The sequence below is a fragment of the Bos grunniens genome, chromosome 20, assembly GCF_055505025.1.
Source record: "Bos grunniens cultivar Pamir isolate PY7600 chromosome 20, Bosgru_T2T1.0, whole genome shotgun sequence".
NCBI classification, from domain to species: Eukaryota; Metazoa; Chordata; class Mammalia; order Artiodactyla; family Bovidae; genus Bos; species Bos grunniens.
Genome location: NC_141184.1, coordinates 69753586 through 69775710, shown reverse-complemented (window position 1 = coordinate 69775710; position 22125 = coordinate 69753586). Strand labels below are relative to the sequence as shown.

Sequence of the window (22125 nt, the reverse complement as noted above, 5' to 3'; positions counted from 1 at the left end):
TATACTTTAAAATTTCATTTCATAAATTAGCTACATAATATTATAATATACTATAAAGATCTAATATTAAAATAGAATGAATTAGGAAGAACTTTAAATTACTCCTTCTTCTGTGTATTGAAATCAGGATGATCAATTTGCAATAATGCCTTTCCTTTGTTCTTTTTTCATTCTAGGTTGAATGAGTAAATTCTAGTCAAAACGTCTTAGACAAATATACCTGTGGATTCATAGCTCTGGCTTCACTTCAGAATTTCAAGTTTTGAAGATTTCCAGAGCCCACATAGTATCCCTAATTAAATTAATTAATTAATCTAATTAAATCAGAATCTCTCCGGGTAAAATCAGAATTTTTTTTTAATGCTCCCCAAGTGATTTAAATGTGCAATCCCCTGGTGGTCCAGTGGTTAAGAATCTGCCTGCCAATGCAGGGCACGTGGGTTCAATCCCTGGTCCGGGAAGATCCCACATGCCTTGGAGCAACTAAGCCCATGTGCCACAATTATTGAGCCTGTGCTCTAGAGCTGGGGAGCGACAACTGCGGAGCCTCTGTGCCTGGAGCCTGTGATCCGCGGCAAGAGAAGCCACTGCAGTGAGAAGCCTGCACATCGCAAGGAAGAGAAGCCCCCACTCACCGCAACTAGAGAAAGCCTGAGCAGCAACAAAGCCCCAGCACTGCCAAAAATAAATAATGTTTTTTTAAAGATGGGGAGATGAACACTAATCACTTCATATCATTAAAAAAAATAAATAAAATTGCAACCAAGCTTGAGGCTCGAGGACTTTTGTTGTAGTCTCGAGATGTGAAGAATGCGAAAGGTGAAGGATCTTTGATATATAGGTTTAAGATTAGTGTTCAATACCGGAAGACAGGAGATCAGGTTTAAGACCTTTAATATTAAACGACAATTAGAAATTTCTAGGGAAAAGGACAACAAGTTTCTGTTCTCTGTCTCAATATGGGTTCTTCCACGTTGCTATGGATGGCAATTGGGTGTCAAGAGGAAGATACAACTAGTAAGATGTTGGAAATTTGGGGGAAAGAGTTTCCTTTTGATGCTGTGTGATTCCTGTGAAAAGATGAACCATTTTCATTAATAGAATCTCCTAAGATTCCTTCAATCAAATGACTACCTTAATTTAAATTTTTCCCAGGGTCCTAGGAGTCATTGCTATGGACATTAGTAGGTGAGAAGCTGGCATTAATTGGTACCCTTTGGTATAACAGCATGAACAGCACCCAGCAGAATTCCTAGCCCACAATGTATGTTCAGTCTGTCTGACTCTTTGAGACCCCATGACCTGTAGCCCACCAGGCCCTTCTGTCTATGGGAGCTTCCAGGCAAGAATGCTGGAGTGGGTTGCCATTTCCTCCTCCAGGGGATCTTTCTGACCAGGGATAGAGCCCGAGCCTCTTGTGCCTCCTGCACTGGCAGGCAGATTCTTTACCACTGCATCCCCTGGGTTTTGTTTCATTGCATGATCTATCCAAACTGTAGGAAGAGAGGTTGTAAAAATAAAAATCTGTTGTTAATTGTTAGCAGCTATGAAAAGCAAGCTTGAAGCCAGTATCTAAAGCCCATCACTGGTACTCAGGAAAAATCAGTCCCATTTCTTTTCTCCTATTTATACTTAAAAAAATAAACCTGTAGCACAGTACCTGGTTTATCTTTCTAAGAGCCGCTTCTGCCTCTGTTCGGGTAACATAAGAAACGTACCAGTCTTCATTTAATGAATTCTGAAAATGCAAATTTTTTTAAATGGAATAAATTTTGTAGTTACATAAGTAAGTGAAAAAAAAAAAGCCTCCAAGTAATCATTTCCATAAATCACCACCTCAGTTCCATGAAATTTGAAACACTTGTGTTATTACTTTGAATATAGAATCATTCAGGTGAAGCTAAATAGAAGATATTTTATGTGAACTGCTTTTTATCATATGCTCATTCCCAAGGTAGAGGTGAATAAGCATTCATAGATAATCGAGTCTCTAATCAGGAAAGATTCAGATGTAATAATTTCTTCAGTTTAGAATAATAATATATTTAATGAAAAACACTGGGTTAATGAGCAGTCAAATGACTTATGCTATGTCATAAACTAAGAAACAGATGAAAAATAGAATTATTTTTCTGTTTAATGTGAAACACACATTTGCCATTGGAAGAGGAACATCAAGGAAAAAGAACCTATTTTTCAACTGAATTCTCCTCTCAATATTTTTCACCAAAAAAATTAAGACTAAAAGAAAATAAAAGTATAGGGGAGTATTCAGTGGAAGATTCTGATGATCCATTTGCTGGTGTAGAAATAAAATATGAACATATGCCTTATTACCTCTTCTTCCCCAGGGGATTGTGATCTAGGTTTGCTTGGAACTGGCGAGAAGTTCCTGCCTTCCATTCTGGGAAGTGGTCTGTTGCCGGGGCCTTTGAAAGTATAGCATTTTGAACGTTAATTTACTTTAAGCAATTTTTCACTAGTCATAGCCCATCATTGCCCACCCCCCACAATGCCCTTGCAGTTGTTCCCAGCAATTAACATTTCAAGAAACCACAGCTTCCAAAATAACTTTCACTTGTTCAAAGCCACAAGAGCTGCTCGGGCCCTGTTCCGCAGCATGCCAGTGAAATTCTGAGACACTACACCGCACATTTGATTGGTTGCTTAACTGAGCACCTTACGTATATACCATCAAGTGGTAACAGTGTGGAGGTGAAGATAACTATGTTCTCATTTTCACAAAAAGAAATGTGACTTACCCGAGATGAGGTGAAATTACCTTGAGAATATTCTTAGCTCTCAGAGCCAGCGCTTACTACCTGCTGTTCTTGACCAAATTTCTTACAGAAGCAGAACTGTGAGACTCACACAGAAGGAGGCCCTGACAGTATCTGATCCATCAGGAAGCCTGTGTCGGAGTCTGTAAATTACCCAGCACTTGTGCCTCCCCTTCTCTCATGCTTTTTTTTTCTTGTTGACAGTTCCATGAAATTTTTCAAGAGAATGTGTTTCCTAATCTCAGGAAAGGTTTGATTGTGTTGATTTGCAATTGCTAAGCCTGTCTCTATATGCCAGAACAGCTATTACAGGCTGGTAAATTCCGTGAGTTGAATGTTCTCTTAACAATTCATGCATCATTCGTTTGTTGATTCAACAGATATTTTTTCAGCACTGCTCTGGCCAGGCCCTGAGTAAGGCACCTGTGTACATGACCTTCCATCCTCACAGCAACCCCACAAGGTGGGTATTGTCTTCTTTTTGGATATCATGAAACAAAGGTTCAGAGAGTCTAAACAAATCATGTGTCTTAGTGGCAGGGCCAGAACTTGAACTTGTGATTCCCAAATATGACTGTGCGTAAAAGAGAATTCCAGGGGGACCCTGAATCACCCAGGCTCAAGAATCTGCATTTAGCAAGCACTCCGGGTGGTTCTGCGCCAGGTCTGTCACCTCATCTAACACATCTAATACTCCACAGAGGGTAAATCGCCGGCCCCAGGGCCCCTGAGAGGGGAGAGTTACTTGAAGTCCAGGTCTTCCTAGTCAGGATTATTCGCGATGCAGATGGGGCTGGCCTGAGCTGCTGATCTTCCTTCTTAAGGCTCCCAGCACCTGAACAGACCTTCCCCATGCTCACCTTTGCAGTGCAACATGCAGACATTTGTATAACGTTTGTTGAGGGAATGAAATCTAGCTATATGAGAAAGTCATGGAATGAAGGTCTATAGGGCATGGCTGTCTTAGAATTGAGGAATTATTCTCTATCTGCATCTGCAGGTCAGCACCACAAAGTCACTATTCATGACAGACAATATATTACTTTTCATTGCCGTCACCCTCCACCCTTAATATCTAGGTCCTCAAGGGAACTGGGACAGGTTTGTGGCCAATATAAAGCACATCCTTTGTCTTCCTGACCTTGGGGCAACCAGTGGGTTAGACTGAGGACCAGGTGTCCTGGCACTCTTAGGAAAAAAGGGATCAATTTTGATTAAGGTAGTAGAATAAGCCCTCTGCATTCATGGCTCCCACATCGGTGAATTCAGCCAACTACAGATTGGTTCAACCAATGGGTTAGCCAAGTCTGTGGATGTGGAGCTGTGGATGTGAAGGGCCAACTGTGCTACATCATTTTATACAAAGAACTTGAACATCCTGGGTTTTGGTATCAGTGGGGGTCCTGGAACCAATCCCCTCTCCTGTATTAAAGGGATAATTATATTCAAAAAAATAATAAAAGCCAACTGTTTATATTAATAATCTCTGTCACCAACTCATAGAAGCAGGGGTCTATGGAATTTACTTTGGGAGATACTGCTAGAAGTGAAGTGTCTGAAGCTCAGATGCCTGGACGGACCAGGCAAGGGACCCAAAGTAGTTTTACAAAATGATGAGTTGTGGCCACTGAGGGGTGGGTGGGGGGAGGGCGGGGACTGTGGAAGCCATGTAGTGAATAAGGACACTATATCCTAAAATGCTTAGGAAACATTGAAAATACAGTGGGTTTCACTGGTGTCAGCAGTAGAATCTCATACATATATGGCATGATGTGCCCAACTAAATGTAATAGACATGCTCCTGAAAAAAAGAGTCTACTCTTAAGTTAAAATTTAAACTTATTAGTTTTCTGTTTATAACAATACTAGTGTTCCTGCATGTGTACATGACTACAAAAAAAAAAAAGTGTTTTATTTTTTCCTCACAGAATTTTTAAATCTTAAGTCAACCTTTAAAAACTAGGTAATTTAACATTAAAAGCCATATTTCTATTTTTTCTTGAAATCAGAAAGTCTGGTAACACAAGATGTGTTTCCTAGCATGAGAAAAAAAAATTGTTTACTAGAGTTGGGTGACTCTCCATAGTCATTTGACAGTCATTCAACAAACATTTTAAAGTGCTTACCATGTGCTAGTCACTTGCAAGTCTTTAAGGATAAAAAATAAACACAGCTAGTCCTACCGTGTAGGCCTTTGTGTCTGCTTGAAGTGGTCCATGAACCAGCAATACCGCTGGGAACTTGGAACTTGGGAATCACATGGAAACTTGCTAGAAATGCAGAACCTTGGGTCCCATCCAAGACCCACTGATTAGAATCTGCATTTTAACATCACCCCCAGGTGATTTTCGTGCATTTTAAAGTTTGAGGACTCTCTCAAGAAATACTTACCATGGACACCCAAAGGAGGTATTATTAAAAAATACAGGTCTTCAGCCAGACTTACTGTTTCAGAATCCTGCGGGTTGGGGTCCCTTAATCTGTATTTTAAACATGTTCCTCAACTAGCACTCCAGGTTAGATTCATTATAGAAATCAAAACTACAGAGAAAGCTAGCACTGTCCTAAGCATCATATAAAAACAGCAGGGAAGACAAGTTCTGCGTGGGAAGATAAAGGCCACGGCCACCTTCCTGCGGGAGAGTGTGTGTGTGTCTGTGTGGTGGTGTTGTTGTGTGGCATATCCTGTCACTACAGCAACCTTTGGTACACTTCAGAAGCGGAAGTGCTGATTAAGGAAGTGCTGAATAAGGAAGTCAGATGCTTTTAGGAAACAACAAAACTTATGCCAAAGGCTTTGGGACATCCGGTCATGACGGCATATTGGCTAGAGTAGGTCACTAGAGCCCGGAGTACTAACCTTGAGAGAAGTATGGTGGCAGGGAGGCACTCTGCGAAAAGTTACTGTTACTGTGGAGGCAAAAAAAGAACAGATTTTAAGTTGGGTTGGGGTTAAGGGGTCAGAGAGGGAGCCTGAATTGGGGAAATGCTGCTTCTCTGGCTCTTCTCACCCCCTCCCTGAAACCACGGGGGCAGGGCAAGGGCAAAAAGAAGGAACTTGTTGAACATACTTCACTCCTGTCTCAGGAAGACCATGCCAGAGTCTAACAAGCTTCTCAAGACAAAAAACAAAAGCAACAGGAGAACAGCATGAAGAGCTTTAAAAGCTACTTTAAAAAGGCAGCAGCAGTCTGAGGACTTGGAGTCTGGAGCACGACTCAAATTCTCTGGGAGAACGCTTCTCTTTCTGTTAGGGAAATATATTCCATGGGCATGTTGTTTGGGATGGTGAATCCCCAGAGCCTAGTGGTCTACAAGGAGAGGGGAGGGCATGAGAAACAGAGGGCTCGGTAGTGCTACAGCGGACAGTAATTGCATCTGTAGGGACAGTGAGGGAGGAGGGCCAGTGGGAGGCCCTGAAAGCCTGTCTGCTCCACACTGAGCAGCAGTTTCCCCACCCTTTAGGCCAAACTTTCGATAAAGGCCTGCTTTGTTCAGAAAGCTCGTGCGAGTGGTGTTTTGAAAGAATGAAGGATAGGGCTGGGCTCAGGGTGGATGAGGTGGCATAAGAAAGTGGGAGACGCGGCAGCAGCAGAACGACTGGAAGAATGAGAAGAAGAAGCAGAAAATAGAGCAAGAGGCACCCGGGGTAAATGAAAAAAATTGAGACTCTTTCCAGATACCTAGCAGAGTGGAAGGATCTTACTGGTGGGTGAGTTTCCTTCCATCCTTAGGGTAGGGACTAGGCCTCTCCCTTTGGATAGTAAAGGAGAAGAGGAGCTGGAAAGGCTGGTGGGTGAAGCCTCGGGGGTGCCGGGAGATAGCCTGAGGGCTTATTTATGAGAAATGCCCTGAGTCTTCCTCCTGTCTGTGCCTCTCTTTCTGGAGAGCCTGCCTCCTCATGGGTCCTGAGAAATACTCCTGCTGCTGAGAAAACAGACCTGCTGGGGACAGAGCCCGTACAGTGAATATTCCACACCTGCCAAGTGCAAGGTGCACTGGAGGGGTATTCCCATCCAAGGAGGGTGAACTCCAAGTAATTAATTGGGCTTCTTGAGTGTTTGTTTGTTTTTAACCTACAAAGTAAAAAACATTCCCTGTTTCCTGCCGGAGTCCATTCTGTCTGGGGCCACGACAGAGCAGGCAATTCTGTACCTCTCTTCTCCCCAAACACAACACAGAAAACAGCAGTGAGTTAATATGTGCATTTGTGCATTCTTTATGCTCAGCTTGGTTTTCTTTCCTAAGACCCAAAATGTTCTGACCCTATGACTGGTGGCTTATTTCTTTCTTCCTCAACCCCAACGTCAGTGGCCCCAGACATTATGCTAGGTTAGAACTGAATGATTCAGCACACACCTTTCTGAGAAGGCTCCAGACGAGTGAGTTAATGGGAGGGAGTTCTTGGGCGATGGCTTGGTAGATCTTGAAGGGAAGGTGTTGGAGGTCATGGGGAGAGGTGATGGCTGGGGTGGAAGTCTTTGATGTACTTCAGAGGAAAAGAAAAAGGAAAGATTGTCAGAATCCAAGTGTCACAGGAACATACATCCCCAAACTGCTCCCTGATTAGAAGCAGCTAGTGTCAAGGGAGATACAAACATTCAAAAGATGAAATGTCATTAGGAAGAGGTGGGGTGGATGCCCACCCCACAGGGCTTTTCTCAGGAACATACATCCCCAAACTGCTCCCTGGTTAGAAGCAGCTAGTGTCAAGGGAGATACAAACATTCAAAAGATGAAATGTCATTAGGAAGAGGTGGGGTGGATGCCCACCCCACAGGGCTTTTCTCAGGAACATACATCCCCAAACTGCTCCCTGGTTAGAAGCAGCTAGTGTCAAGGGAGATACAAACATTCAAAAGATGAAATGTCATTAGGAAGAGGTGGGGTGGATGCCCACCCCACAGGGCTTTTCTCGATGGTTTGCCACCTCAGAACACAGTTTCAAATGCTGCCATTCTCCATCATTCTTCATAGTACACTTTTTTTTTTTTCATTTTTGAAGTGTTAACTTGTCAGAAAATTGTCAGTTAGAAATCATATGAATTTCAGAAATGATTCACAAGTTTTTTTTAAATGAAAGACAAATTTTATGCCATGTCATTCATATACAGTTAGTAATCCTTTACCCAATGCTGTCTATCATACTGTATGTATGATTTTCAGTTTTGCTGTACTAGTAAGTATTAATAGTTTGCACTGTTATACATGAACTTAGCAGTTCTTTTTGGTAATCCAGCCAAGTAATTCCATTTAATTATAGTTATACAGTATACCAACTGGCATACATATGCTCAATACTAATTCTACAATGATAATGGATTCTACAGAGTTGCTATACTAACTAATTCCATCTGAACACAGAAAACTAAAGGAAAGGTTACAAGTTGTAAAAAAGTCTTTCTGAACATACCATCATCTTCATCCTGGTAAGGGGAAGAAAAAAAAGATATTAATTTATCATCAAAGCACAATTTCTCAAAGAAAAATGTACTTCTCAATCACAGAAATGCCTCTGTTTTCTTTCTTTAGCAGTTGCGTGTCTCCACAATAAAGGTACTGTGGACAGTAGAACTTGCTAAATAATTTATGATTTCTTAATACAAACAATCATTTAAAGACATTCCAATCTGAAACACTCTTTATATACTTAAAATAGGTTCTGAAGTGTCTAAACAGCCCTAGAGATACTAATAATGATGATATCTACTATGTCTCCCAAGATTCATAGGCAATATTTCATCCAATTCTTCAAGCAACTCTTCAAGAATTTAACATTTTCATTTTACAAATGAAAACACGCTGCCCAAGAAGCACTCCTACCTTGCCAAGGGTTACGGAAATTGATTCACACCTAATCCCTCTGACCCAAAGCCTAACCTTCTCCGGGTCTCGGCTTTGCACTGACCACTCTGGTTCAAAGCACCGTGGCCTTGTCGTTCCTCTGTCGCCAAGTCGTGTCTGACTCTTCACAGCAACCCTGGACTGCAGCAGGCCAGGCTTCCCTGCCCTCACCACCTCCCGGAGTTTGCCCAAGTTTATACAGCCTTATGATTTGAAAACAGCTTCCAAAGAGTGTCCACTTGGTGCAGCACATCTATCTTTAGGACAGCCTTCTGAAATAGATAAGGGAGGGGCTCTATGTTCTACTCCTTAGATAGGAAATGATGTTCAGAGAGGCAAAAATAATTTTGCCATTGACTAGTAGATCAGAATTGTCAACTTGGACTTGTTTTGTTAGGCTCGGACAGTAGCGATGAACGAGCACCTTCCTCAAGTGCTGTTGAGAGGATTAAGTTAGTTACTACCTGTGCCTGGTATGTTTGAGTGCTCGATAAAAGTTTGTTATCCTTAGTCCTACCATTGAGATGAGGCAAGATGGAATAGCCAGAATCACTCATCCAGGTTGGCCAGCTGGGAAGGAATCCTAACAAAGGGCTGCACAGATAGATACACATGGACTTATGGAATCCCCAAAATGAAATTGGTCTTTGACACTGCTGCAACCATGTCTCCTCTGGTCAAGACATAAGATTTCTAGGTTCTCATGACAACAAGTGTCAATCCTTCCAGAGATAAGGATCCTTGGGAATGTGATATTACCCTCATTTTCAACCTTCTCTCCTCTTTGCCCCTGTGGCTCTGAAACCAATCTGCTGTCCTCACTCTTCCCACAGGCTCCACGGGCACTGCCCATGCCTGCCTTAGTCAGGACACTCCTGAGGCTGAAGGCACTGACCTTTGCCTTGGAGGGACTATCCTGTGTCTCCCCATCATTCAATGACCACATTGCTAAGAAGTCACACTTAGCTCTTCAACCCTTATACATCACTTCCTTCACTTCTCCTCTGTAGCGCATCCTGTGATCATATGCCCCTTAGCACACTGGAGCATATCCATTACATCTTATATCTTAGCACTTCATCTGCATTTTATCTCCATTATATCTCAGCACTTCATCGGAATAAGCACACCATTTAGTACAGAGCTACGAAACACCAGGTGCCTATGGACTGAGCCCTTGAGCATGGCACAGGTGTGATGGCCTTCTTCGGGCAGTTTACAGTACAGAGGAAGTCAGGCAGACCTGGATTTCAATCCTGGCTATCTCCCAGCTGTGCAACTTGCAATGAGTATCTTACCCTTCTAAACTTCAATTTCTTGTTAGTGAAAGGGAAACAATGACTCCTCCTAGGGATAGTCAATGCAAAGAAAATGTAACTTTGGAATGACTAACTGTCTTGGTCCTCATTTGCCTAAGACTGATGAAGTTCTTGGGACATGAGACTTTCATTGCTAAAACTGAGCAGTCCTAGGCAAACAGTCAGTCAAAAGTAGCTAGGTTGGCAACATGTACACAATATACATTGCATAAATGCTGTTTCCTCTCTTTCTTAGGCCATAGAGGTATTTAAGGGGAAAACAGAGGCTTAAGAGACTTTCTGGGAGGCCAGACTCTGAAGCATGCCTTACTGTATCCTCCCTTCTACCTACTTGCCACTCCCCTTGCTCACTACCACCTGGTAATAGGGTTGCAATTAACCCAGCCTCCCTAGGAACCTTCAGAGGGACAGGAGCTAAGCCATGCAATATTCTGGGCAGGAGGGAAAGATGGAGACCCCAAAAGACACCGGTATTCAGGAGCCTACTGTGCATAGGCCTGGCTTCCAGCACTGGACTTCACTGAAGGCTGAGACAGAGTCTCGACCTCTGCAGAGTCTACACTGGTTTCCAAGCATTTACCAAATGACATTCTGTACTTACATTTTCTCTTCTCTCTGGTCCCCGCATATGCCTGAAATGAATCAGGGCAAAGAAAGAGAACTGAGCATAAAGAGTTTCAAAGAATATAAATAGTTCCACTTAATCTAATATCGAGAAATCAAACCCACTGAGCCGTAATAAAATGGGAAGCAAAAAAAAGAAAAAACAAAAACCAAAAAACCCAGCAGAAAAGCAGGGGAGAGGGAGGCTAGATGACTCAACATTCTGTCATTACTGTGAGCTGAGCTAGGCAAACCTCTGTTCTGTTTCGCAACTGCAGCAAATAATTACATTAAAGAAAAAAGGTTTAGTCAGCAAACTCTTTAGTAGCTATTGAATTTCCCTGAGTGGATGTTTCTCCAAGCAAATAAAAGCATTTGAGGAAACACGCTCCTTTGTTGATGTTTGAGAACAGCCGCCTTGGGGCTCACCCTTGGTGTGAAGGAAAGACAGCTGGGAAAAGCTGCTGCTTTGGTCCCTTTTTCCAGACGCACAAACTGGCCAAGCAGATTTGGTGGCGGTGACCTTAGACCCGTGGTGGGCAGCAGCCTTCATGGGTTCGCGTCGTGTCCTCACAGAGAGGGGCCCGAGGAGGACAGTTTGCTGGCAATTTGCCTCCCGATCAGTGATTCACATGATCTCATCTTGTTGTTTATTTAAAACTTTGCTATTTTGTTCACTATGATATTTTTGGCATTTATTTTGATTTTTTAGAATATACCATTAAAACATTAACTCAGTTGCTGAGGTTTTTACCAGTGCACCCTAGCCCTGGCCCTGATTTTATCCTCACATTAGCCAAGCAAGGATCATAATTTTGAATCCTGGTTGCACAGATGAGGTTGATGGAATCCTTGGTTTTGTCCTTAGTAGGGAGCAGAGCTGGGCCTACCCCAGCGATGTTTGTGCCATTTGGTTAATAGGTTCCTGGAGACTGCACAGTAAAGTTAGAAATGTTAGAGCTGACGGGTGCTCTGCCACTATAAAATGTGGTTGAGCGGTGAGGAAGCTGCTCACAGAGACCTACGGAGATGTCCTCTCCACCGCCTGCACGGTTACAAAACGGTAGGTGCAGTGCTGCCCCTTGTGGTGGAAGGAAAATTCAACCAAAAATCAGACTGGCTGAGAAGGTCTCCACAAACGGGGCTGTTCCCGTGCTCCAGAGGAACCATCTGTTTATGCCTCTCTGTGCTAATCGCCTTGTCCTGTAAAGTGACCCAGGCTCTCTGCATCCAACCTGAGAAGCCTGAACATCTCTCAAGCCCCGGCAGCAAAATGAGCCCACTCCCACCCAGGAGCACCATGGTCTTGGGTCCCTATGTGGAGCTAACTGATCCAAGGCAGGAGTTCACGTCACCCCTTCTGTGCCACACCCCAAGCAACAGAAGACACTTACCTTGGCACGGGTGGCTTCTTCCCTGGCAGGGGGCTGCCTCTGTCATGCCTTTCCGTGGCTGGCGGTAATGGGGGCTTTTGTATCTTGGGCAAATGCTCCCCAGGAGGCCTGCAGTTTTGAGAGAAAGGATGGATGAGAAACAAACCAGAGTCACACAGCACGTGCCCTGTACCCACACACAGGCACCCAGAGTCACTCACCTTCCCCCTAGGACCGAGGACTGCAAGGCAGGAGAGAAGATACGTGAGTATTCTCAGCACTTTCCACAGAACAAGGACAAGATACAACATGGAGCAGAAACAAACAAAACAAAACAAGGAGAAAACTCACCTTGTCAGAAATCACTGGCTTCCTTCCTGTAAATTACAAACAGCAGATAAGCCTTGCATGTAACAGCTAAGCTTTTAAACGTTTGATGAAACTGAATCCCAGCCCCTAAGAGGGATAATTGGGTTTAAGCATTGAGGGATCATGGGCTTCCCCGGTGGTGGTAGTGGTAAAGAACCTGCCTGCCTATGCAGGAGACCTAAGAGACTCGGGTTCCATCCCTGGGTCAGAAAGATCCCCTGGAGCAGGGAATGGGAACCCACTCCAGTGTTCTTGCCTGGAGAACCCCATGGACAGAGGAATCTGGCAGGCTACAGTCCCTAGGGTCACAAAGAGTCGGGCACAACTGAAGTGACTTAACACACACAACACGTTGAGGAATCATAGGCTTTAGACCTGGAGGGTCCCTTACAAGAGCACCTAACTTTATAGTCTCAGGCAAATTAAGTGACTTGACGCAAGGGTCACACAGTGCTGTGTACATGCAAGCAGCACTGTGAATTCTGAGCTTCTTTCCAAAATGTTTTAATATAACTGATGCTGAAAAGGATTAATGCCTTCCTGAAATTTTGTGCCTCTTTCATTGGCCAAGAGCTGCTTTGTACAGCCCAAGTTTATTTGCATATCTGAAATAAACTCATTTGCCACGGAGGGGTCAGTCTTCCTTCAGTCCTGTGGCACACTTGCCATTGCATAAGGTATGGCATTTAGTTCCTGAAAAAAATTTAATTTGGGGTTCAGAGTTTCAGGAGATTCTTCCGGTGGGCTGCAAATCATTTTGCTTTGGCTTTTGTTTTTCTTTCTTTCTTTTCTCCCTCTCTTCCCTCCCGCCCTCCCTTCCTTTTCTTCTTTTACTTTTCTCTTGTAACAGATGACATGGAGGCTTCCTGAAGAAATGGCAGGTGTACCTGAGAACCGTGCATTGCAAAATCATTCAAAACAATGTATTTTATCTTCTGTCTGAAGTTCCCAGAGTAATACCCTATGTCTTCAATGTAATAAAAGCATTAGTTAACTGGATTCAGCCAGGTTTACATGCAAATCTTGTATGATTTTGAGCAAGTTACTTAAATTTTTTGAGTCTCAATTTCTTCACCTGTAAAATGGGCATTATGTGTTAAACTGCGTAGATTTGCTCTAAGGATCAGGTGACAATTTATACGCAGGGCCAGCAATGACCCTGAGTGGGTACTGAGAATTGTTAGATAGCTCCTCTTTCTTCCCCTCCATCCACCTCCCAGTTCAGTCAACACCCTGTAACAGTGGAGCTGCATTTTTGAGACACAATTTATTCCTCAAAGACTGAATACATGTCCAGCCCAAAATATGTCCTAAGAATCTTGTCTCACTGTGAAGAGCTGACTACCTGAGTAGTTTGGATGGTATAAAAATGTTCATTACTTATAAAATTTTGGTTTGATATGGAAACCCTACTTTAGAGGGATACCCAGGAAACGGATTTATATCATCAGGCCTGAATAGATTTTCTGAAAAACGTCTGCCGGTTTATGCATATTCCCAGGGCATGTTAGGAGCCTCCTGATAAAAGTCTGAGCATTTTAAGAGGTTAATTCTCCCAAAGCATCATGGATAAGGGGTTCAAGAGTAGATCTAGTACTGTCAAGAAAAGGTGTCTTTCAAAAGAAAACTAAATAAAAACAAAAATATTTTAAAAGGGTAACCTTTGTATAGGAAGTGACCCTGGAAGATTTGACATCAGTATTACAATTTTCTGACACTTCGGCTCGTGGTAGGTAAGCAGGGCTGGAGTCTGAAGTCCAGTCTCTGTCTTCGCCTTCATACAATGTGTCCAGCCGTCTGCCACAGGCCATTTTAAACTTGGATAGTTGACATAGCTTGGCATGAACCAGCAGAGCTATGACACAGTTCAGGGAAACTGTAGCAAGCTCAGCACCAAATCCGAGAACTGACATTTTGCTGACAGAAGAGGGGACGGAGGCCACAGAGGCTAAATGCTTTGCTCACTATGTAGCTGAAGAAGGGCTAGGGTGGGGCTGGACTCCAGGTTCCTTATCCCTCAAGGCTCAGAACTCCTTCCCCAGAGCTCCCCGGCAAGGAAAGTCCAGGGTCTCCAACTGCAGCAAGACATGGTAGAACAGGGCATGCACTTTGAAGTCAGAAAGACTGGGGTTCAAATCCAAGTTGAATTCAAATCCTGCACCTAGTTCTGCAATTTTGGGAAATTAATTCAACCTCTCTGAACCTCAGCTTTATCATCTGCAAAGTGGGGATGATAACGCAGCCCCCTTTGTGGGCGTGGGGTGACGACTAGAGACAATGTGGAAGTAGCTCTCCATATCCATGGGCTCCATACCCACGATCTACCAACCTCAGATCGAAAACATTTGGAAAAAATAACTCCAGAAAGGTCTGAAAAGCAAAACTTGAATTTGCCATGCACTGGCAACCATGTATGTGTATTTATATTGTATTTACAACTACATACAGAGCATTTATATTGTATTGGGTATTATGAGTAATCTAAAGATGCCTTAAAGTTCATGGAAGGATATACAGAAGTTATATGAAAACACTACACCATTTTATATAAGGGACTTGAGTATCCCTGGATTTTCATATCCACAAGGATCCTGGAACTGGCCCCCCTGGAGACACCCAGAGATGACTATAACTTATTTGTGGTGGCTGAAGCACTTGCCCCATAGTAAGTGCTCAGTACACTGTAGCTAAGTTTTAGAACGGAATTAAAGATAGCTTTAAGTAGAGGTAGCTGCCATCCAAGAATACTCTGAATCCATTCTGGAGGAAAGGACTGTAGTATACCCACAGTTTGGTCAATGATACACACAACAAAAGACAACTCTGACATTTGAATAGCACCTTAGAGTTTCACTAAGTATTTTCTCATTATAGAGCATCCACCTTATAAGTAAGTAGACAGCTCTGAAAAAGCAACGTCCCTCTGGTCAGTGAGCTGCTCAGTTAGCAGCCAAGGCAGCCAACAACAGCTCTCCCTGGCCTTTGCCTCCTAGCCCAGATACTTGCCCGTCGTCCTTCAGGAGGACCAGGTGATGGGTGTGTGTGCACAGATGGTGCCCGTGGAGAAGCAGGCTCAGCACAGGGCGCAGGACAGGAACTCTGAGCTTGGGTCTCCACCCCCATCACCTGACATCTGAGTGACCTTAGGAAGTTACCTCTTCGTGTCTCGGTTTCCTTCTCTGTACAGCGAGGATGATTCTGACAGTCCCCTCTCCCTAGGACTGTGGCGACAGTGAAATGAGGCGGTGCCCGTGAACAGCACGCAGTAAGCATGCATTGATGGCGGCCACTTTTGTTGCTTTTGTGTTGTTAGTGTCTTGATCGTGTCCAATTCTTTGAGACCCCATTGACCATAGCCCTCCAGGCTCCTCTGTCCATGGGATTTCCCAGGCAAGAATACTGGAGTGGGTAGTCATTCCCTTCTCCAGGGGATCTTCCTGACCCAGGGATGGCACCAAGATCTCCTGCACTGCAGGCGGCTTCTTTACCAGCCGAGTCACCAGTCAGCTACTATTGTTGTTGTTGTTCTTCAGCTGCCAACCCGTGCCCACCTCTTCTTGGCCACTATCACTGAGCGACAAATATGAAAGATACCAACCTAGTGTGAAGGGCTCTCTGTCAAACGGAACTAATGAACGATCTAGGGCTGGTTTCGTGCTTCTGTCTATGGAAGGAGCAGGGACTGGAAGGGAAAGAGACTGAAGTCAATTCACAGAAAAGAGCACTGGGCTGGGGGAGGAGGGCAGGTGGGCAAGAGAGGGTGACCCCACACTCACGCTTGGCCGTTTTGTGGTTTCTACTTCTGCTAGGCTCCTCGTGGTTGGGCTGGGGTGGGGGTAGTGGCTGCTGTAACAGAAAGCCACATGTTAGGAAGCATTTCCAACCCGTCAGTAAGCCCTGAAAGCTTTATACCCCCGAATAGGTCTGAATCTGTTCACTTTTCTCCATCCCATGGACAGGTACACACCTGTCCATTTCTCACGTGAACTGAGCTCCCTGTTCCACATTCTGGGAGAGCATTTTCTGCATGTCACTCCTCTGCCAAGCTTTCTAGTGGCTCCTATCACATTAGGAACAAAACTAAAACCACCATGGCCCGCAAGGCCCTGCCTGGGCTGACTCCTGTCCACCCTCCCACCACCTTTGTGTGCTCCTCTCTCCAGGGCCCACTGGGCTCTCACCCTAAGTACCTTCTGGTGGTTCCTGCAAAATCTCATGCTTGTGCATCTTCAGAATCTCCACACTTGTATCTTCTTCTGCCTGGAATATTCTTTTCCCAGCTCTCACCAGAACTGTCTCACACTGTCCAGCTCAATGTCACCTCTCCACCCACCATCACCTTCCCTGGTCTCCTGTCTCCCTAACTACACATCACTACGCAAATTACCCTGTTTATGTATCTCTTTACTTGGTGATTATTCATCTCCCCCAACCCAAATGAAAATTTTATGAAAGCAGGGACCTTATTTGTCTTGTTCATGCTCTATTCCCAGAACACTGCTGGGTGCTGCTGCTCAGTAAGTATCCGTAGATTGAATGAATGAAATTCTGAATCCCAAGAGTGAGCTGCAGATTTCCAGAGCAAAACCCATGTGTAGATAAATTCAGCTCCATGAGCTCCCTTTGTAATAAAACTGCAAAAGCAGGAGGAAGTCATCTGTTCTTAGACAGACTGTCCCAGTGGTGGTGTGGTCTGGATTTCGAGCTTTGGGGAAAACGTGTCCTCTGCATCCCTTAGCCCTGACACCTGGCATTCACCACAGCTGTCCGAGTGCTGCGGTCCCTTGTGGAGAGAGCGCATTTCCAGCTGTGGACTCCTGAGCCTGAACTTCTCTGGGTCTCTTTGGATACAAACAGACCTCAGAGATATTGGGGGTTTGGTTCCAGACCACCACAATGAAGCAAAAATCAAAATAAGGCTCAGTTCAGTTCAGTTCAGTCGCTCAGTCGTGTCCAACTCTTTGCCACCCCATGAATCGCAGCACACCAGGCCTCCCTGTCCATCACCAACTCCCAGAGTTCACTCAGACTCACATCCATCTAGTCGGTGATGCCATCCAGCCATCTCATCCTCTGTCGTCCCTTTCTCCTCCTGCCCTCAATCCCTCCCAGTATCAGAGTCTTTTCCAATGAGTCAACATTTTGCATTAGGTGGCCAAAGTACTGGAGTTTCAGCTTTAGCATCATTCCTTCCAAAGAACACCCAGGACCAATCTCCTTTAGAATGGACTGGTTGGATCTCCTTGCAGTCCAAGGGACTCTCAAGAGTCATCTCCAACACCACAGTTCAAAAGCATCAATTCTTTGGCACTCAGCTTTCTTCACAGTCCAACTCTCATATCCATACATGACTACTGGAAAAACCATAGCCTTGACTAGATGGACCTTTGTTGGCAAAGTAATGTCTCTGCTTTTTAATATGCTATCTAGGTTGGTCATAACTTTCCTAGTAAATGGGAAAGTCATAAATTTCTCTGTGGCAGGATAATCAGACCAATTCAGGACTGAAACACATATAGTATGTGCCCGTTTGTGATGGGCCTTTCCTACTGTGCAATATACATCTGCATTAACCAGACCTCCGTAAGACAGGAGGATATAAACAAATTTGGGGGGAAATGGTCCCTCGCTTCTGATACCACCACTGTGATTTTTAACTTTAGTATTTCTTTCTCATCCTGTCAGGGGGTTGCACTGACCTAAAGGCTTACTCTGCATGCACACCTGACCAAAACAGCTCTGGTGAACTTTGGGTATAATGTTAACTTGTGAGTATGACACATGAGTCTTTCTCTCAAAAATGTATGAAACTGAACCTCCAGCTCCTGACTGGAGGAGCAGTTCTCAGCACTTCTGAGAGTCTGTCCCCCATGTTAGAATAAAACTATCTTTTAATCTTCTTGGTTTGCTTGCTAATTGGATTTTCATCAACACTAGTCACACATTTTTATTTCCTACTGTATATAAAAGCTACATTTATACTATATTAGAATCTATTAAGTGTGTGATAGTATTATGTGTAATAAAGCAACATACATATTTTAATTGGAAAATATTGCTTAAAAATGCTAAACATCATCTGACCACGCAGGGTTGTCACAAATCTTCAATTTATTAAAAACACAGGATCTGTGAAGTGCAATAAAGCAAATGCAACAAAACGAGGTGTGCCTGTTACTTAATTGGTCCATGGAATCTGGAACTGTAAGCTTGAAGCAAGAGGACCAGGGGTTTGGTGCCCCTCTCTCCCTGGATTCATCACGTCGCACACTTTGGTCCCAAGCTTTCTGTCCATGGAATTTCAGCTGTTGGCCAGCAGGTGGTGCCAGTCTTTTCTTGAGAGAGAAGGCCTAGGACCACCATTCACTTTTTCCTCTTAGATTTTATTTAACAGTGTTCACTTATTTCAAAAGTGGGAGATAATAGCACAGTGAATATTAGAAGGAAACTTTTTATTATACAAACAACTTGTATTGTTTATGGTAAAGAGAAAATACCAGTGATAAAAAGCATGATGCTGTGTATAAAAATCACCAGTATTTCACCCCCCACAAAAGCTCACTGTACTTGGGTATGAATTTCCCAGCCTGCATATAATTTTTTCTTACTGGCTGCAGTTGGATAAAGATGTCTACAGTCTGTTCTGTCCACAGAGGAAGTTATTGAGTGGACGTGAGTTAGCATAAGAGAAAGGATGGCGCCTACCTGGTGAATCCGGCCGGCCGTGGGCAAAGGAGGGAGGGAGGGCATCGGCCTTTGTGGGGGCACAGGCGGCTGCTGCACTTTCCCAGTGGCGGGGCGGTCTGTGGAAATAAAGGCGTTCAAATGGAAGGAGAAATTCTGCATCCAGGTGAGTGGGGCCACCGGCCTGGTGCATCGCTAGATGCGTGGCAGAGATGTGCCCACACCTGGGCCCTACAGGGCGGGGCGTCCTTGGCCCCTTGCCTTCTCTGTGCCTGCCCAGTTCGTCTTACTCTTATACTTGGAAGCAACTCTCCCCTCACCTCTAGGGACTGAGTATTTATCAGAGGTTTTGTTGATGAAGGCATTAAAAAAAAAAGCCTCCTGATAATGAACTCAGCTGGTACCGTGAGGGAGTGTTTTCATACAAAACTGTAAAGAAGTAGACATACATGCCCCTACACATACAGGCAAGTGTGGGTGCACACACGTGTACACACGTGTACATGACGTGCAGAGCCACACGCACGGGCACACCCAGCTGCCTGGGCAGGGTCAAGTCCCCCATCATGGCTCACGAAGATCCTGCTCTAGGTCCCTTTCCTTCCCTCACGCGTGCTCTGCGTTGTCCTCCCCTCCCACTTCCTCCTTCCTTAAAGGGAGGAGTCAGTCACCAGCTCCGGTTACCAAACCACAGGTTCTGCATAGAAACTCACATTACTCTGATCATCACAGACGCATCCCCGGGCCAGGCTGACAGACTAACAGTGTTCCGTCTCTGACAGCAAAAGCCCAGGCCAGGACTGTGAGTAATTCCTGCATTTTGTGCCCTGACCTATTTTGCCTCACCCAGTCGCAGCCCTGGGGAGGCAACGCTCCTCCACCTGGCCTAACCTCATACCTCACCCACCCTAGCCATCTCTCAGCCCCTCTGACCTTCTTCGAGCCTCAGTGCCTTTGCACGGCCATTTCTATGGCTCAGAGTGCTTTCTCTTTACACCTCTACCCCCACCTAGACAACTCCTGCTCATCCTTTAAATTGAGACTGAAATATCATGCCCTCAGGGAAGCAAGCCCGGACTAGGAATAGCCTCGGCCTCATCTCCCACATGTGTCTTCCTGAGTGTACATCATGGTTTAGTTCAATCATTTTGTTGCCTCACCCACTGAACTATAAACTCTTCCTGTGTGCTCAGAACTGGCGTGTACGGGACACTCAACGACAGTTACTATTTCTTCTCTGGACCTCAGTTTCCCTAAATATGAAACAGGCTTGGTAATTGTCGTCTGTATCATACAGGGTGCTTCAAAACACGATATTCTGACAAAATTTGAAATGACTTTAAAGCTGCCAAGCATTCTACAGCCTAAAGGATTCGTGGTATGAATTTCCGTGGTGCTGATCATCAACTGTTTGGCTGACTCCTTGATGTTACACAAGTGTACACGCGGCTATTTCCATTACCACCACTGGTAGGATGTGAGCCCTGTGAAGCAAGGGCTGTGTCTTCTTTCCAGATAATTTTGAATTTCAACATTTAAAATGATTCCTGGATCATAGGAGACCAATAATTTTTGTTGAATGGATGAAGGAATAAATGAGTGAGGGAGAAATGTGCTGACAGGAACAGATGGACAATGAAAATCTTAAATACTGTTGAAAGTGTTTAAAGTTATGGTCAAACCGCATTCAATATTGTTGCTTTTATCCTGACAATCTGTGGGTAGTAGTGCCACGTCATCATGAATTGGTCCAAGACAGGGAGGAACAGGAAAGTACTTGAGTTCCAAAGGAACACACAGAATAAGCTGTTCCTTCTAAATGCCCTCAAGCAGCACTTCATCCTGATATCAGCCACCACCAGCAATGGTTTGGCTGCAAATCATAAATATTAAACTTCACAGCAAACCTATATGGCCTGTATTATTACTGTCCTATCTCACAGATAAGGAAACTGAGGCCCAGAGAGGTGGAGTCACTTGCCCAAAGCCACACAGCCAGTCAGCTGGCATCAGCACGCAATGCTCTCTGCTGCGTGGGTGTTGGCCTCCTGTGCATCAGTGGGGGCTGGGGGCTGGGCTCCAGGGCCCTTACCTATGTACATGGAGTTGGGGTTGGACAACGGCTTGGCAGGCAGGATGGAGTTCTGCAGAGCTTCCTCATCGTTGGAGGGTGGTGGCTCGTAATCGGCATCATCTTCCAAAGGTGCCTCTTCCTCTTCGTTGGGGGACTCATAGTCACCGTCGTCCTCCGCGTCTGCATCATCATTGGGACTTTCATAGTCATCTTCTTCCTGCCGGTGTGACGGGGGCAGTGTGGTGTGTAGAGGCTCCTCGGCAGTGGGCGTGCCCACATCTACTCTCTCTCTGCCAAGCCTCACAGTGGTCCTCACTTGGTTCCTCCCGCTTTCCAGATAAGGACACTGAGCTCAGGGAGCACAATTCACGTGGCCAGCAAGCTGTTGTCTTAGAACCCAGTCAAGGTCTTCAGACTCCCTAGGCAAGTGCATTTTTTCCCTGTATGTCTTTGCATAGCAGACAAAAGCGGAAGAAATGAGGTGGACACAGCAGTAGAGGGATGGGAGGGCCTGCTGTTTTGAATAAACACATTTTGCACTTCAAGCATCACCAAGAGTTAGACTAAACACTAGGAGCATCCTGGTTAATTGTCAGTTCTCTTCTCGGGGTGCGCGCTCAGTCACTCAGTCGGGTCCGACTCTTTGTGACCCCGTGGACTGGGGCCTGCCATAGGATTGTCCCAGCAAGAATACTGGAGTGGGATAAGTTTCCCTGGAGAGGGGATAAGCTACCCGCTCCAGTATTCTTGGGCTTCCTTAGTGGCTCAGACTGTAAAGAATCTGCCTGCAATGCGGGGGACCTGGGTTCGATCCCTGGGTTGGGAAGATCCCCCGGAGGAGGGCACAGCAACCCACTCCCAGTCTTCTTGCCTGGAGAATCCCCATGGACAGAGGAGCCTGGTGGGCTACAGTCCATGGGGTCAAAAACAGTTGGACTTGACTGGGTGACTAAACACAGCACAGCACATATATTATATGTGTGTGTGTATACATACATATATATATATATTCCTATACATGTATATATTCCAAAGCATATACACATCGGAAGCCAAGATGAGGTTGAGTTCATCTTCCT

At 44.7% G+C, this 22125-nt stretch overlaps 1 protein-coding gene across 11 annotated transcripts in view; it reads right to left on the bottom strand.

Annotated features, from left to right (window-relative positions):
• The window catches only part of LCP2 (lymphocyte cytosolic protein 2), a 47453-nt gene that overhangs the window by 3605 nt on the left and 21723 nt on the right, over positions 1–22125 (bottom strand). For 6 of the 11 annotated variants that reach the window (XM_086361138.1, XM_086361139.1, XM_086361135.1 and 3 more), the window contains 8 exons: positions 21065–21263; positions 18994–19091; positions 16065–16134; positions 15887–15970; positions 12271–12296; positions 12141–12160; positions 11941–12048; positions 9408–10575 (listed from right to left, as the gene is read on the bottom strand). In XM_086361138.1, coding sequence (XP_086217264.1) covers positions 10500–10575; positions 11941–12048; positions 12141–12160; positions 12271–12296; positions 15887–15970; positions 16065–16134; positions 18994–19091; positions 21065–21263 — 681 coding nt within the window. In that variant the 3' untranslated portion in view covers positions 9408–10499. Of the gene's footprint in view, positions 1–1660; positions 1739–2337; positions 2430–5640; positions 5691–7139; positions 7270–8193; positions 8207–9407; positions 10576–11940; positions 12049–12140; positions 12161–12270; positions 12297–15663; positions 15971–16064; positions 16135–18993; positions 19092–21064; positions 21264–22125 lie in introns of those variants that run through there. The other 5 variants (XM_086361142.1, XM_086361143.1, XM_086361134.1 and 2 more) reach the window with 5 other exon arrangements.